Genomic DNA, 15427 nt, shown 5'->3' with positions numbered 1-15427 from the left:
CCTCTCAGTGGCTGCCGTGCAGGCTTCACCAGTCAGTGGAGAACAGCTTCTCCTCGCCCTCAGGGAGGGGCAGTAATCCTGGCAGGACAGGCGTGGGGACGGGGAATTTCACCTGCTGTTTTATTTTTCTCCACTAATAAAACTGCACAAGCCCCAGGCCCGCTGCCAGGCCCTGTGTAGGGTTCCCTGCCCAGAACCCAGGTAAAGCCATGAGGCTGCAACCCAGCCCCAGGCTGGCAAAAACTGCCAGGAGTCCAGGAATTTTGCTTCCACAACAACCCCGCACCAACAGTGCTCCTGCCCCAGTTCCTTCCCATGCCCTTCAACCCCGTGGCTGCAGCTCCTCAGAGCGGTCGCCCCCCAGCCAGAAGTCCCTTTCCCATTTCAGGACCAGACCCCACTGCCCAATGTAGAGCAATACCGAGGCCCCTGAGCCCTTCTCCCTCAGTCTGTGCCAGCTGGCTGCTCATACAACCCCAGCAGGTCCCTCCATTGCTGCTGACAGAAGCATCTGGCTGGCCTCAGCCTTCAGCAGGCACCACTCCCTTGACCTGGTCCAGAGCCAAGGACAGGTGTCTCCAGCCATGCGGTGTCTCACGAGCTGGTGGCGGCCGAGTCGTAGCTGTCAATGAAATTCTCCAGCTCCTGCAGGTAATGGCCCCTGATCTGCTGTAGGTTGGCACGCAGGGCCGAGCCCATTGCCGCCTCCATGGAGGGCTCCTTCTGCAGCAGCATGGTGGCCACCACTGCGATGGTAAGACTGAACTGCTGGTAGGACTGTGAGGAGGGGGAACAGAAGCGCATCAGACGAGACAGCCCATAAACCAGTCCCTAATCCCAGGCCTCGCTAGCCCTTGGGGGAGCAGGGAGCCTTATGTGGGTCCGCAGTGTGGCTGAGCAAGAGGGGCAGTCACCCTCTAATCAACACCAGCTGCTGTTAGGACAAGGCGGGGTCCTCTCCCCAGGCCCATTCAGACGTTAAAACTGAATCCCAAAGCTGTCACTGTCACCAGTGGCTCTAAGGGGTTAAGAGCAAGGGGGGCAGAGTCTCACATTACAGCCCCTGGGGAAGGGCAGGTGGGCCCACAAGACAAATGGGGATCAAGACAACCCAGCCATTCCTCCTCCCATCTGCTCCCAGCGCCCAGGGTGCTTAATCCACTCTCTGGCAAAGCAAAAGTCCAGTGAAGGGGAGAAAGGTGTGTGTGTGTGGCAGGGTGGTTTCTACATGTAGGGAAGGCCACAGGCAGCATCTAGAATGCGACAAAAAGCCACAAGGCAGCTGGGCTGGGAGCTAGGCTGCTCTGATTCCTGGCACTACCATGGTGCTTGCACTGCCCTTCCTTTTTGCTTGCAGGGTTCTGGGGGTGCCCAATCCAGGATCTCCTGGACCTTCATTCAGAAGAGGCATGGGAAGGGCAGTGTTGGTAGCAAGGTTAGTGGGGGGAAAGGCCAGAACCCACCAGCTCGATCTCTTCCTTCCTGGCCAGTATAGCTGCAGAGCGACGGTCCTCAGTGCTCGGGGGCGGCGTGAACACAGCAACAGAGCCCTGGGGCTGGTAGTTGGCAGACTCCAGACTGGTGCCCAGCTGGTCCTGCAGCATTTCACAGGGCAAGGGACAGAGATTAGACAGTTCAGGTGCAAGGACAGGGGCTGAGAGCTCCAGGAATGAAATGGGGCTGCTGGCAACCCAAGTGCCCCAAAACCAAACCACCTGGCTGTGTAGCTGGAGGGAACTCCTGAAGTCAGGAGACCGCTGTCATCACCCAGCATGAACCCAGTATGACACTGGACTGCCCTTGAATTAGCTGCCACATCCAACTCCATTATGGCAAATTCCCTGCAGTGGGAAATCCTCCATGGCCCTTGGGGACTTGCCCCAAGGGCTGATGATTCTCAGTATTACATATCTGTGCCTTATTTTCTATTCTGCCTTCATCCAACTTCAACTCCCAGCTTTGGATCTAGTTTGGATCCCTCTGCCTGTAGACTGGAGAGGCCTCTTAGGTCCCTTTTGTTCCCATGTAGATACCGGTAAGCCTGTGACCAAGTCAACCCTGGACTTTCGTCTAGCTAAACCGACTGGTCTCGCACTGTCTTTTAACGTGTTGTGGTTCTTCCCTGAACCACCTCCGAGATCCTTCATCAAGTTCCTTCTTCAACTGCAGCTGTCCAAGGCCCTGACTATGACTGGAGAAAGCAGAGAGAAGTTCCACTCCCCTACACGGTAAGTGCTGGTGGCAGTGTATTTTAAAAGCTTTTTCTGACCTTTCCCCTGCTGTCTGCATGGGGCACAAGGGTAAGCAACAGCTAGGAAAGGAGTCAGTCACCAGCTGAAGCTCTGTCCAGGTCAGTCGTCACAAGGTGTCACTACAATGGGACAGCAGTTCTCATCTCCTGCCCAAGCGTGATGGCTCCCATCCCCGTAGGCAGGTGTCCATCACACAGAAGAACAGCCCCTGGGCAGACTGGACCTAGAGTTCATGTTGGCAGCCCTTGAAACGGTGCCAAAAAGCTAATGGAGTATGTAAGATGCTTCCCAGAATCCTCTGCTTTGGCTGGCCTTGCACCTCTATTGCAGCAGCCCTGGCAGCTGAGCAAAGGATTCTAAGGGCACTTGAAGGCAAGCACACAGAAGAAGTATTAGGTTGGGTGTGTAAGAGCATGAATTGGTACGAGGACCCCAAAGATCATCCTCACAAACAGCAGCCACCTAGGAAAATGAAAGGGCAAACATCCATTCCTACCATCTCAGTCTCTTCCATTCTCAGCAGATGCAGATCCTCTGTGGTGTCAGGCAGGGCTGGGGGTTCGGTAGCTAGAGCAGATGTAGCCTGGATGGGATGATCCACGGCCAGATGGCTTGCTTCCAGCTGCAGCGGGAGATGCTGGAAAGGGACAGAGGGAGGTTAGGCCACTCCAGAGGAAGAAGGGGTTATGGATTTGCAACCAGGTGAGGGACATGGGAGCAGGGAACACAGTGACAAAGCAAAACCAGAAGGCTGCAGGGGCCTCAGGGATGCTCCTGGATAAACCTTGGCCTGGGTAAGTCTTGTTACTACCAACCCAAACAAGCTGGGGAAATAAGAGGATCAAGGATGGAAGGTGGTGTCCAGTCCTATCAGTGCATCTGATCCCAGGTGAACAAGAGGGGACAAGTTGGTTTTTACCAAGTCCATTCCTTCTAGCTTCACAGGACACAGGTCCTCTGTGGTCTCCGGTGGGGTGGAGGGCTCAGGAAGCACATCAAAGGCAGGTTGGCTGCTATTCTCTGTGGCCTGGCAGCCGACATCCAGCTGGACCTGTGAGATTTGAGTCGGATTGGAGGACCATTTCCCGGCCCCAGGAGAGGACAGGGCTGTGGGTGCCGGAGTGAACACAGGGCACCAAGAATTCCAGCCCCATAGGCAAACTTTGCAGCCGAAAGAGAAAATCTGCCGGACTAAAAACATTTCCCTTCTACTTGCCAGCTGCAGTTGGGAAGGTCAAAAACACTTGCCTGTCTTGGGCTCCCCTCTGCACAGGGGCAGACTCCTATTAAAGCCAGTCCATCACAGGCAGCTACTTCCACCAAGGTCTCTACTGCTTGGGGTATGCTCTTGTCCCCTGCAAGGCATGATTGAGGGACCTCACTCCAGGGGGCATCACATAACCTGCCACCCTCCTAGACCATAATTAGTCACCCATAATGAGTCTAGACCCTGCTGAGTCAGCCTCGGGGCCTGCAAAAGAGGGCTTCACTGCTCAGGCCCAAGCCTCACATACGTGCTGGTGAGCAGGTGAATCAAACAAATAGCCTGGCGGTGCCTCCCGCCAACTTGCTCACGCCTGTCTAGATCTCATGTGAATCCTGCCTAGCCTGACCTGCTGCCAGGATCCCGACCTAGGTTCCTGCCTGCACCTTGGCCTAGCCTCAACGTGAGCCTCACCTGTCTGGATTCATGCCTAGCACCTGGCTGAGTCTGCTCCCACCACCCTATCTGCCGGTTCCTATGCTGGATTGCACTGTTCCTGCCCTGCCTGTTCCCGAGTGCTGCCTTCCCGCAGCTTGATTGGACCTTGATTCTTCTGTGCCCCTCGGCTTGATATCTCTGACTTGACTGACAGCCAGCGCTCTCCACGGTAACCCCTGCTCTAGCAGGCCCCTAACCCCCACCTGGGTTCATCCCAACACTGTCTTGCAAGGAGTGTGTGCCCCTGCAGGTGTCACCCACATCCTTTTGTGCCGGTTGCTCTGAAAACGCCTTTGGAGCCCAATAAGAGATGGTGAATTATGGGGCATGTTTAGGAATGAATCATGTCCCCTGCCAATACCAGGTGGATGCGTAGAAGGGAGAGGTATGTGGAGAGGATTTCCTTCCCCTCAGGGAGGAGAAGGATGAGAAGATATAGGGTAGCTCGTACCAGCTTGATTTCCTCCCCCTGCAAGAAATGGGGATCTTCCATCGGGACTGGCTCAGTTGCCAGAGAAGACCAGGCCTGGCTGTGACAGTCTGCAGCCTCCAGACCGGCTCCCAGCTGGACCTGCAATGATTTCCAGCAGGACACAGGAGACAGATCAGACTATGCAGAGGAGGAGGGGAGCTGGTGCTTTGTGCTGGAATCCAGAGAACCGGGCAGGAAATCCTCCCCCTCCTCTTCTCCCTGCAATGGGAAGTCTCAAAGAGAGGTGACTGCTAAGAATTTATTTAAGCCTGTATCTGAGCTGCCTGACTCACTGCTGCTGCTTGGGATCTGGGCGCCTGTGACCAGCCAGCCTGTTGCGCAGAGCTGTCTGGTGGCTGAGTGAAGATCTGCTAGGTCTCCACCTGGGCTCATAGCAGGTAACTGCCCCTAGCACGGAGGCTGCAATTGTGCTCCGTCTCCAGCACCGCTAGCCTCAGCAAAGGGTGGAACGCAAAGGTGCCCCCCAGAAGGCTTTGTACTGGCTGCTCTGTCACCTCCTGTGCTGGACTGCCAAAGCCAAGTGCTATGGGATGTGTTTGGGACCAGAACGGGAGCTGGGAAGAACCGGGGGCAGGAGAATGAAAGGCAGGTGCAGCATTCAGAGAGGAAAGGAGCCGAATCTCATGCCTCTTGCTGGACTCCTTGGAGCTGTGGCCAGCCCTACATTCTATGCTTGTACAGCACCTAGCACAGGGACTAAAGCCCCTAGGGGATCCCTCAGTGCAGGTCAACCCTATCCTAGGGCCCCCGCACATCTGCCCAAAGGAGAGATGGGTTAGTTCCTACCAGCTCGGTTTCCTCCGGCCTTATGGGATCAAGCGGCTCAGCGGCCTCAGATGAGGGGTGGTCAGCTTCTGTGGTAGAGCTGGCCTGGCTGGGATGCTTGCTGGTCTCCTGTACGGGCTCCAGCTGGATCTGTGGAGGGTTTGGATGGGACAAGGGAAGGAGGTGAGAGGATGACCGAGAGCGAGGAGGTAGTGCATGTGTTCTGCTGCTCACACTGCAGCTGCTCGGAGCTCGAGGGGAGCTGCTGAATGCTGGGCACCACACCCCCTTCACAGATTGGGTCGGGACCCCCGCACGATACTCTCAGCCTGGGGCCGGAAGGGAGCTGAACCTTCCCCTCACAGGCCGCTGAGACCGCGCCGACCTCTCCGCAACAAGCTGAGCTGTGGGAGATGCAGCCTGCTCAGGGCCTGACCTGGCAAGAGGGGAGGTGGCAGCAGCTGCCTGTTGCTAAATGGCACTTTAAAGGCAGCACTTATCTTTCACTTCCTTGCAGAATAGTCCTTACAAAGGGGCTGCTTTGCTCTGGGGACTTCATGGTCTCCAGAGCAAAGGGCTGAGCCTATGGCCACTGAGACAAAGCCTTGTCCTTCCATATGGCCCGTGTCCTGATCAGGTACTGGCCCTTTCCTTGCCCACAGTGCGCTCAAGGCCATGGCTGTCCCACAGCCAAGCAACTGAGGGAACCTGATCCCGTCTCCAAGAAGCCCCAGCCCCCTCCAGAAATCCCTGCTCCTTGGGGTGCTTGGGCTTGCAGATATTTTGCTGAAGTAACAGAGTCTTTCTTGGTCGCTGCTGACTTTCGCTTCCTGCCCGACCGGAAAGGCTCTCCCTTCTACTGGGTTACAACATGTCTGTGACGGAGCAGGGAGAGGCTGGATTCCCTCACATGCCTCCCCATCTCCAGTGTTTTTAGGGCGCTGGTAGCACCCCCAGCCTCTACGTGGGGGACTGAGGCATGGAGAGCTTACATGACGTGCCCATGGTCATGCAGGCAGTTTGTGGCAGAGCACTGCCATCTTCCCAAGTGCTAAACTTGTGCCCTAACCACTGGGCAGCAATTCCCCTCCTCACCAAGCCTCATAGAAGACAGCCTGCAGCATCTTTTTGCTGGAGTGAGGGCTCCCTCCTTGGCCCACACAGCACTTTATGATCCTTAGCGTAAAGATGGGCTCTAACATCCCAAAGCCATGCTGCTCAATGGTAATAGAAAGTGGGTGTCCAAATCCCATAGGCAGCTTTGAAAGGATCCTTTCTGGCTGGAAGCCCCTGAGATGGGGCGAGGGGAGCAGCACAATCCCCGCTTGCTCTGGCGGTGTGGGGTTTCCCAGTTACTAATGGCCGTGCTGCTGCTACAGGCCATGGTCTCCTCTGGGATACAGAGGCAGCCCAGTCACTTTCAAGTTGTCCCAGTGGAGGGGCTAATCCCACGCTCCATGTGGGGGACTTCTGCTGCTCCTGCTCCATGGATACCTTGGGGTCTCCAGGGCCATCCAGCCAGTGCATGCAGAGGCAGAACAGTCCTACCCTCCCCGCTGCTTCCCCCACACGTGCACAGAGCACTGTCTGCACCCTGACTTGTGCCCTCCACCACCCTCTCTGCAGGGACTGGCTGATGGGCGTTGTCCTGAGGGATGGCTGCTCGCCTCTTACCACTCTGAGATTCTTTGTGGAGTAGGAATCCGACAGCCTGGAGGACTTGAACTTTTCTGTGAAGAGACCAATGGAGACACTGAGGCAGGCAGAGCTCTGACTCCCACCAGGGGACCGGTGCTGGGGAGACAGGGCCTATTTCTGTGCCCATCCGGGAGGTGGTGCTTGCAGATCTGGCTTAGCATCAAGACTCCTCCTGCCCCACAGACCAGGGTAGGACTGGAGTGAGGGAAGGCCAGACAGGCCCTGTGTCACTCTGCCCAAAATGTCACCCGCTCCCAAGGGCTGAGGCTCTCTACCAGCAGGCTCCAGCTTGCTTCCCATTCCAAAATCTTCCCCATGTAACAGATCCACCAGCCCAGGACAGAAGCCAACTGTGACCTGTAGCTCCCACTCTCAGCACCTGCTCTTTCCAGACCCCCCCACCCCCCGCAACTTTTCCCAAGGGAGGCATCTGGAACAGCCAGGCTGGGCAGGACCCAGGCAGAGACATGGCTGAGACCCCGGAATCCAGCGCTGGTGGGCAGAGGACCTTGCATCTAGTATGGCAGCAGATCCCCTTGCCCCAAAGGACAAACCTCTGCAGGGTGCAAAGCTGTGGTATTGAGAAGAGAATTTCCCTCGGCTGCCACTGCCACGGCCCCGGCTCCGACCCCGGCCCCGGCCCCGGCCCCAGCGAGGTTTCCAGCCACGGCCCCGATAGCTTGGAGGAAAGCAGGCAGCCCCTTGGTCTCTGTTGGAAGGAACAGACAAGCTCACAAGCAGCTTCAGGGGAAGGGCAATTCTCAGGCTCCAACCTGTTCCTAGTCAGTGCTTGCCCAGCCTAGCACCTGTCCCCCGTGCCATACAAGCATCCTGAGACTCCACTCGCTGGCTCTGGTAGCACGTGTCTAGGCCAGTACCCTGAATCCACCCTGACCCAAGAACTGGCAGGCTGACATCCCCTCACTGCAGGCAGAGACTTTGTCTTCTCCCACCTGTCCCTGGCCCTGGGTGCAAACCCCCCACCCTGTGCAAGGGGATCCTCATTGCCCTGGGAAGCAAGGACAGCCACAGCTGGAAGGCAACAGCAGCAGTAAGAGTCCAGCTAGGAGTCTTCCTGGGATAGACTGGGACCATCTGACTGTGGTGGAGAAAGGAGGGCACGGCAGCACTGTGGGGTGATGGATGGGGGCTTTCTGGACATCCCTCACTCTCAGCTGCAATCCAGCCCCTCAGAGAACCCCCCTGTGCAATCAAACCTGGAAGTGAAAAGGCCTGAACACCCCTCCCCCCACCCCAAAGGGGCAATTTCAGCATCGCCAGCAGGCTGCATACCCAGCTCCTCCCTCTGCCCAGTCACCTACCCCAGCACTGCGTCCATGTGACAATACTCCTCCATCGGGTGCAGGGACGCATTGTGCATGCGAGGCTTCAGGCAGTGCTGATCGGGGGTCACGTTCTGAGAGAGGAGACATGCGTTACAGAGGCTCAAGGCAAGGCACCACTCTGACCGCAGGTTTCTTTGCAGCTCAACAGGACAGAGGGAGGGAAGACCCCTAGACCCCTCTGCCTCCTGGAGCTGGGAATAGAACCCAGGAGTCTGGAGACAGTCTGCTGTGAACACCAGGCAATGCTCCTCTCCTGGGAGTGAAATCCAGTGCCCGGCTCCGTACACCAGATCACGCTGCTTCTCCAGAAGCAACTGGCCCCGTGAGAGCATGGAGAGCTCTAGCACGTGGCCAAAGTCAGAGCACGAGGAATTTCCCCCCTGACCTTGCAGGGGTTTCCTCTGTTTGGACTAGGTCCCATTTGTCTGAGTTCCCTCATGGAAAACAGCCCTGTGGAGACTGCACTGGTCTTGACCTCAGCCCTGCTCCCCCCCCAGTCTTGCCTGCTACCCACCACCCAGTCTCCCCATAGGCGTGACCTTCCCCCGAGTACCAGGGCCCAGCACAGACCCCATTTACCGAGTGCCACTCGTCTTCGTGTCTCCCGTGCTGGTAATCCCAAACGTGCGGCTGCCAGTCATCATAAGGCTCCCACCCCCAGTCTTCACCATTTGCGGGGCAGGGGAAGCATTCAAAGTCCTGGGGACAGGGCTGCAGAGACGAATGACATGCCCTCATTCAGAGGAACTGCTGTTGAGCAGCAGACCAGCAGTCCCTTCACTCCCATGTGCTCTCCCTGATCATGACCAGCACCAGCCATTACATGAAACAACAGGGAATAACTTGCCTAGGGGAGAATTTTCTGCCTCGCCGCTCTCACACAGCAGCTGGTGCATGCCCTGAAGCATGAAGGTTTATAGCCTTTCCCTAGGATTTTTTCCTGTCCTTGGGGGGTGAGGTCTATCTGCCCACCTGCATCTTACCTTGGTCCTGCCCGCTGGAGATGGCTGGTGGAACTCATCACCCTAGGGCCGTTACAGACACTGGATACAACCTGCCTCTCTGTAAGGAGCTTCTGGGGTCCTGCCCAGGTCACTGGCTGCCCCTCTTGCTCTTGGCACAGCATGGGTGGTACAGCAGGCACTTGAGCTGTCCCTCCCTAACTTCACCCCTTTCTGAAGGCTGCCTCGCTGCTGCCTCAAAGAGGGAAGGGCGGGGATTACATAGGGTAGAAATAAAAATGGGTGCTAGGCAGGCAAGTGGAACTTCCTGGGTGGGGAAACCGAGGCACGGGAAGGTGATGCGATTGGACACAGGTCCCAGAGCCAATCAGCAGCAGAGTCATCAAGGAAAACTAGGAGGCCTTGACACCTAGGACCTTGCTGAGCCCACTACTCCACACCAGAGGGAGCTGTATGAGACTGTACAAGCACAGATGGCTGGCCCCTGGGCTAGTGATTAAAGCCTGATGGTTGCTTAGGAATGACTGGCCTCACATCCCCCCAGCTTGGACTGGTCAACAGGACCCATTAGCTGCTGGGGTGACTGGGGAAGCTTTTAGCAAAGCTGAACACAGCTCCAGATCTATAGGGACAACCCATCACCATGCTGCTGCCCTGATCCTCGCTAGTCCCCAGGGGCCTGGCTCTCCCCACACTGCCCCGGTGCCATGCTTGGGCCTCTTGCCGGAGTGTGTGACCCCAGGGAGGCAGGGCCAGGTCAGGACGAGGCTTGGTGGACAGCAGCTGTGACCCTACCATTCCCGGCTTATGAGTAGCTTCTGCTCAGGACCTACCACCCCTCCTCACCCTGCTAGTCCCCAACGCCTTCCCATTGCCCTGGGTGCTGTGACCAATCCCGTCAGCTAAGCAAAGACACGCTGGTCAGTTGAGAGTGCAGCGCAACTTCCCACTGGGGCCCCTTCCTCCACCCACCACCCCTGCTCCCACCCAATCCTGGCAGGACTGCTGCCCATATCCATGGCCCAGCGAGCACCAAGGAACCCACTTACCAAACACCACTCATCTGCGCACTCCCCCTGCTCATAATCCCATCTGGCCAGCTCCAGATGGTCATGGGGTACCCAGCCCTGGCCCTCGTCACCCCTGGGGAAGTCAGGGGTGTGTGGAACGGGTCTGAAATCATGGGGGCGAGGCTGCAGAGACGATATATATATATGGCAGAGGATGAGAACGAGACAGAGGACTCGAGATCTTCGCCTCGATCACAGATGCTGAGGGCTCCTTTCCCCACTGAGCAGCAATGGGATGGTGGGGCCTATTCAATGGCCAAACCTCGCTCTCCGCGTTCCCAAAGCATCCTAGCCTTCGAGCCCATGTGGACAACGGCCCCCTTGCCCCAAGGGCCATGATGTGCCCTCACACCTATCTCAATGTGGCTGTTGGCTCTGGAGCCTAACAATGGCACGCGTTCAGTGTCACCAGCCATGCCAGCGCAGGGGGGATTTTGGTGGAAGACACCCACCCAAGGGAACAAAGCTGGGACGTGGGCAGGGTGGGAAGCACGACCAGGGCTTGGCTGGAGCACCACCATGCCCAAGGCACAGGGAGAAAAGAAGATGGATCTTGTCTTTAGAGGCTTCATTGCCCTCCCCGTGCTCCCAGACATGCCCAGGGTCCATGGAACGGGCCCCAGCTGGTCACACGATTCCACTTCTGTCCACGGCCCCTCAACCACATCCCGAGTCCCAGGCTAGCTCCAACTCTCCCACGAGTCACAGATGCCACTTACCTCCCTGTGGGGTGGGCACGACCTCCTCGGGTGGCCTCTTCTAGGGAACCTCTGGTCAGGTGAGGATTTCCTCATCGCTCAGGTCCTGAGGAGAATGGAGGAGGATGCAATGGGTCAGCAGCAGAGACTGCAGGTGAGGGAGAGAGCACAAGCACATCAAGGGGCTGCAGAGCAGATGGCAAATCCTTGTCCTGGCTCCGTCCCGATGGGCAACAAGGCTCAGTCAAGCGAGTGGAAGAGGACTGAAGACCCTCTGCAGTTCCCGGTATGCTCGTATCAGCTCAACTCCGAGGGGCGATGTCTGGCACCTGCAAGGCTGTTCACCCTTACTGGCAGCCCTCTGTCCAGCGTCAGACACAGCTCTGGGGCCCCATTGAGGACCTCCCTCCTCAGGACGATCGCCAGGCCCTTTTCACAGAGGGTCCAGTTTAAATCACACCTCCCCCCGGTGTCGATCATAGCTGTAATTCAGCTGAAGATGCCTGTCGATCACACGGCCAACTGGCTCCTTTGCTAAAACACGCAACGATGGCCCCAAGAGTTACACACACCTAGACAATGTCACTGCCACGACTGCTGAGGAAGTACTTACAACAGAAGAAAGGGTCCGGGCTGGCTAGCAGGTCCTTCCCCAGGGGACACCCGGAAGCCCGCGTGCCCAGCACTGTCACCTCTCAGATCCCCACTGTTGTTGCAGCTGCCTGAGATCACGCTGTGGTTTCCACTTCCTAACTGAACCCTCCTTATCAGAACACGTTTCCGCTTCCCCCTTTCACGCAGGTCTCACTTGGTCTCCTGCCCCACATCCGTGCAGCAACTGTTACTTACCTCTCGTTTCACATGCTGCTTCTCTGCCTTGTTTTGGAGGGACCCAAGTGCTGCAAGGCAGGCACACGGGTCACACATCTGAACGTATGCTGAAGCCCACGCTACGGCTGGGCCAGCTAACCCTTCTCTTCCAGCGTGCTAGCCTGTGTCTGAACGGGGCTTCTCACCTGGGTGAGACAAATCTGACTGCAATCACACAAAGCTTCTGACTGTCAACACAAACCCCAATGGCCTCTAGAACACCCTACAACTGCTGCCACATCACATGGTCACTCCTCTAGCTCGAGGGATAGAAACTTATCTGCTAACTGCTGCTGGCCCAGGGTTCAGATGCCACTAATGACCCTCAGGGGTGATAGGGAGTCATTATACAAGCTGCTTCCTTCAAGGCAGCAATGGTATTTATAGTGCACAGGCTGTCCTCCTAATTTACAGGGCTCATGCCCAAGTGTCCCAGTCCTGAGCTGGCACCTTAGGGTGTCCGGTGCGGTACAGGCAGGGCTGCTGTCCCTTACCCACAACTCACTGCTTCTCCGAGGGTTGCTCACTACATTTTGTCGCCACCCCACAGGGACGGTCACGAGTCCAGCAGAGGAAATTTCCGTATTCCACAAAGGGCTCCAGCCTCAGGAACTGCATGGCTGAGGTGGGCAGGTCTGCGCTTCCTGACGGGAAACCCAGCACGTCAACGTTATCGGGGCCGGCAGGAACCGGCATAAGGAAATCCGCACCCCCCACGCCAAGCAGCACTTTTGGCAGCACAAACCAGAGCCAAAGCTGTCGGCATGGGGCGGTGGGAGGGGTCCTTCTAAAACGAGCACGCTGTGGTGCCCCCGGTGCCACAGGGAAACGGCGCCAAGAGCTAGTTATGAATAACATGGCCAGTGCTCGGCTGGGCCGAACCACTGATGAGAAGCGCTGCAGACTTCTGACCACCAGCCTGATTCGAAGCTCACCTGGCCACTGACTGCAGTCTGCTATGGAGCAGACTTGACGTCCATCTCGCTGGGCTCATCTGCCCCAGCCGTCTTTCCTGCCCAAGTGCAGGGGGGCTGGACCCACTGATCTGTAAGGTCCCTTCCCGCCCCTAACAACTATGAAACTATAAAACTATGAAACTCCAGGAGCTGTATCAAGCAGCCTGTTGCTTTCCCTGTACTCCCACAGCAAAGCCTACTGTGCCAAGTCTTCACACCCCCTCAAGGACAGCAGTTTTGCTGACCTTCCCAGCCCAGTTTACAGGATGCAGCTTGCTCTCAGCCTCTCCCAGGACAGCTAGGAGCTGGGCAGGCTCCATTCCTGGACAGGAGCCTTGTTACTTGAATTGCTCCTGCCTGAATTGGGCACTATTGTCTCAGGCCCTTTTACTGGTCGCAGTCACTTGTACACCGCCTGTGAGCTGCAAATGTGAGACTGCACCAAAGAGAACAATGCAACGATTTTCCAACCACCTCACATTCCCTTTGGGGTTTGCAACCCAAGCCAGGCAGCATCCAGGACCTGGAAGAGGAAACTTGACTAAAAAGAAAGGGCAAAATTAACACCAAGTGTGTGACTCATGAGAACTGCCACAACAGAAAGGAGAGAGACTGAACGCAGAAACAAACCCCAGGCAGCGAGCAGGGTCTGAAGGACCTAGGACCAGCATAGGGGCTTCACTGCCAGCTCAGCCACTGGCCTACCTGTGATCTTGGGGGAGTCACCGCCCATCTCTGGGCCTCAGTTTCCTCCCGGGAACGCAGGGACACCAGAATTTATGCTCCTTTATAAAGTACTCCCAGAGCACAGATTAAATGATGTTTTCACAAGACAAAAAGGCAGCTTTGCTCACCTCAAATGCTCAAGAGGCATGAGTCGAACTCTCCAGAAATGATGCCTTGGGGGTTCTTTCTGGTTGCCTCCCCCACCCAAAATCAAACACCAGGGTTTTTTCTTTCAATGAAAGCCAAGCTTCTCATCTACTCACCTCCCTCCCAGGTGCTAAGGTGCTGCACAACCAGACACCTCTGCCTTGCTGCTGCACAGTTTCTTTATGCCTGGCATCCAAGCCTTTAACTTCAGCTTTGAAATAAAAAAGCTAGAAACAAGTACAGAGTGCCTGGGTTGCAGAGACTAGGACAGGCTGGTGCTGGGGAAGGATCCCTGGCGGGGGGGGGGGAAGGGGGGTCAGAAGGGACGAGATACAGGCACTAGTGACAACCTGGTGGCACTGACAGCTTTGTAGAAGGCTTCCTTAATTTAAAAGGGAGCCACCTAAACTGGTGGGTGTGCAGGCCCAGTGTCGCCCCATGCAGGCAGGCCAGACCAGTTGTTTCTCCCTCTGGACCCCTGCGTGTACCAGATCCTGCTGCTACCAGCCTGCGCCCGGCTCCTCCTGCATTTTCCATGTCCATCCTCCCCCAGCTTGTCCTTGCCATCAGCTCTCCTGGGGGAAGGAGGCAGCCCCTATGTACACTCCCTTCCAGCTTGCAGACAAGGCCCTAGCGCTTCGGCTGCGTGGCTTTTTACGGGGTCAGCCCGTCAGTCTCCTGTGTCGCACGAGGGCAGACAGCGGCTGCTGAAAGCGAGGGACCTGGGTCTGACCAGGGCTTGTTCCCCGGTTCCTCTCTCTCCCTTGCAGCTATGGCGTAAGGTCTGGGCTGCTCTGATTTGGAGGCCGTGCCCCTCACCGCCCTACTCGTGCTCAATAGCTGCTGAGGGTGCAGGGGTCTAGCGGGCAGAGGATCGGTTCCCCAAATGGAGGGGCAGCACAAGGTCCCAGTCCCCCTGTGGGTCCCATCCAAGCCCCTTGTCTCGCACGGGCCCCCGGTCCCAGCCCATTGCTGCCTGATCGCTTGTGCAATTTCCTCACTGCTCCCAGCTCCGTCCCCTGCAGCCCAACGAGCCACATCCACCCGCATATCGGGGCTCTGAAGCACACCGACCTCCATGGCCCCCTTCCCGGCTGCTGAATGGGTCCCGGCGCCTTGTTGCGGGGCTACCCCCAGCGCATCTCCCGGGCACGGGGAGCCGAGAGATGTGCCCGTGCGTTACAGCTACAAGCAGATCTGAGGATGCCCCGGGGAGCAGGGTCCTTGGGGCACCCCACCGGGGCCTTTCTGCTGTGCTATCTCCAGCTCTGCGCCAAGGCGGCGCAGCCCTCGCCCAGCACCCCGCACAGGTAGGGGCGCATCAGAGCCAGGGCCCGGCTGGGGCTTCCCCTTGCACGCTCACTGCACGCACCAGCCAGGCGCGCACACACCCATCACCCAGACCCCCCAGCCACAAACACCTCCCCCACCAGGCACATCCACCCACCCACCCCAGCCACATGCAGCCTCACACGCCTACCAGCCACACATGGACACTCACACCTCCAGCCACAAACACCCACAACAGCACACGCTCACACAAACTCACACCAGCCACCGGTCACACGCATGAACTCACACCAACGCCAGTCCGCTCCAACCCCCATGCCCCAGTCACGCCTACACACCAGCACGCTCACCCCTTCCAGCCACACACAGCGGCACACTCCCCGCAGGCACACGCACACCCGCACAGCCTCCAGCTCCGCGCGCGCGCACTCCCGGTCGCCGGCGGGCCGGGC

General features: G+C 57.4%; 1 protein-coding gene across 7 annotated transcripts in view; it reads right to left on the bottom strand.

Moving 5' to 3' along the window:
• Positions 1–97: 97 nt before the first annotated feature.
• LOC109317778 overlaps positions 98–15427 on the bottom strand; it is a 15673-nt gene continuing 343 nt past the window's right edge. The window contains exons 1-13 of one of the 7 annotated variants that reach the window (XM_019546653.1): positions 14289–14672; positions 11008–11134; positions 10268–10411; positions 8836–8967; positions 8233–8327; positions 7465–7619; positions 6887–6942; positions 5234–5362; positions 4406–4525; positions 3172–3303; positions 2749–2889; positions 1464–1595; positions 98–777 (exon numbers count right to left, since the gene is read on the bottom strand). In XM_019546653.1, coding sequence (XP_019402198.1) covers positions 595–777; positions 1464–1595; positions 2749–2889; positions 3172–3303; positions 4406–4525; positions 5234–5362; positions 6887–6942; positions 7465–7619; positions 8233–8327; positions 8836–8967; positions 10268–10411; positions 11008–11082 — 1494 coding nt within the window. In that variant the 5' untranslated portion in view covers positions 11083–11134; positions 14289–14672 and the 3' untranslated portion in view covers positions 98–594. Of the gene's footprint in view, positions 778–1463; positions 1596–2748; positions 2890–3171; positions 3304–4405; positions 4526–5233; positions 5363–6886; positions 6943–7464; positions 7620–8232; positions 8328–8835; positions 8968–10267; positions 10412–11007; positions 11135–11599; positions 12640–13666; positions 13963–14288; positions 14673–15427 lie in introns of those variants that run through there. The other 6 variants (XM_019546655.1, XM_019546654.1, XM_019546657.1 and 3 more) reach the window with 6 other exon arrangements.

The sequence above is a fragment of the Crocodylus porosus genome, unplaced genomic scaffold (genome assembly GCF_001723895.1).
Source record: "Crocodylus porosus isolate Cpor-Errol unplaced genomic scaffold, CroPor_comp1, whole genome shotgun sequence".
Classification (NCBI taxonomy): domain Eukaryota; kingdom Metazoa; phylum Chordata; order Crocodylia; family Crocodylidae; genus Crocodylus; species Crocodylus porosus.
This window is presented reverse-complemented; position numbering and strand designations above follow the sequence as displayed.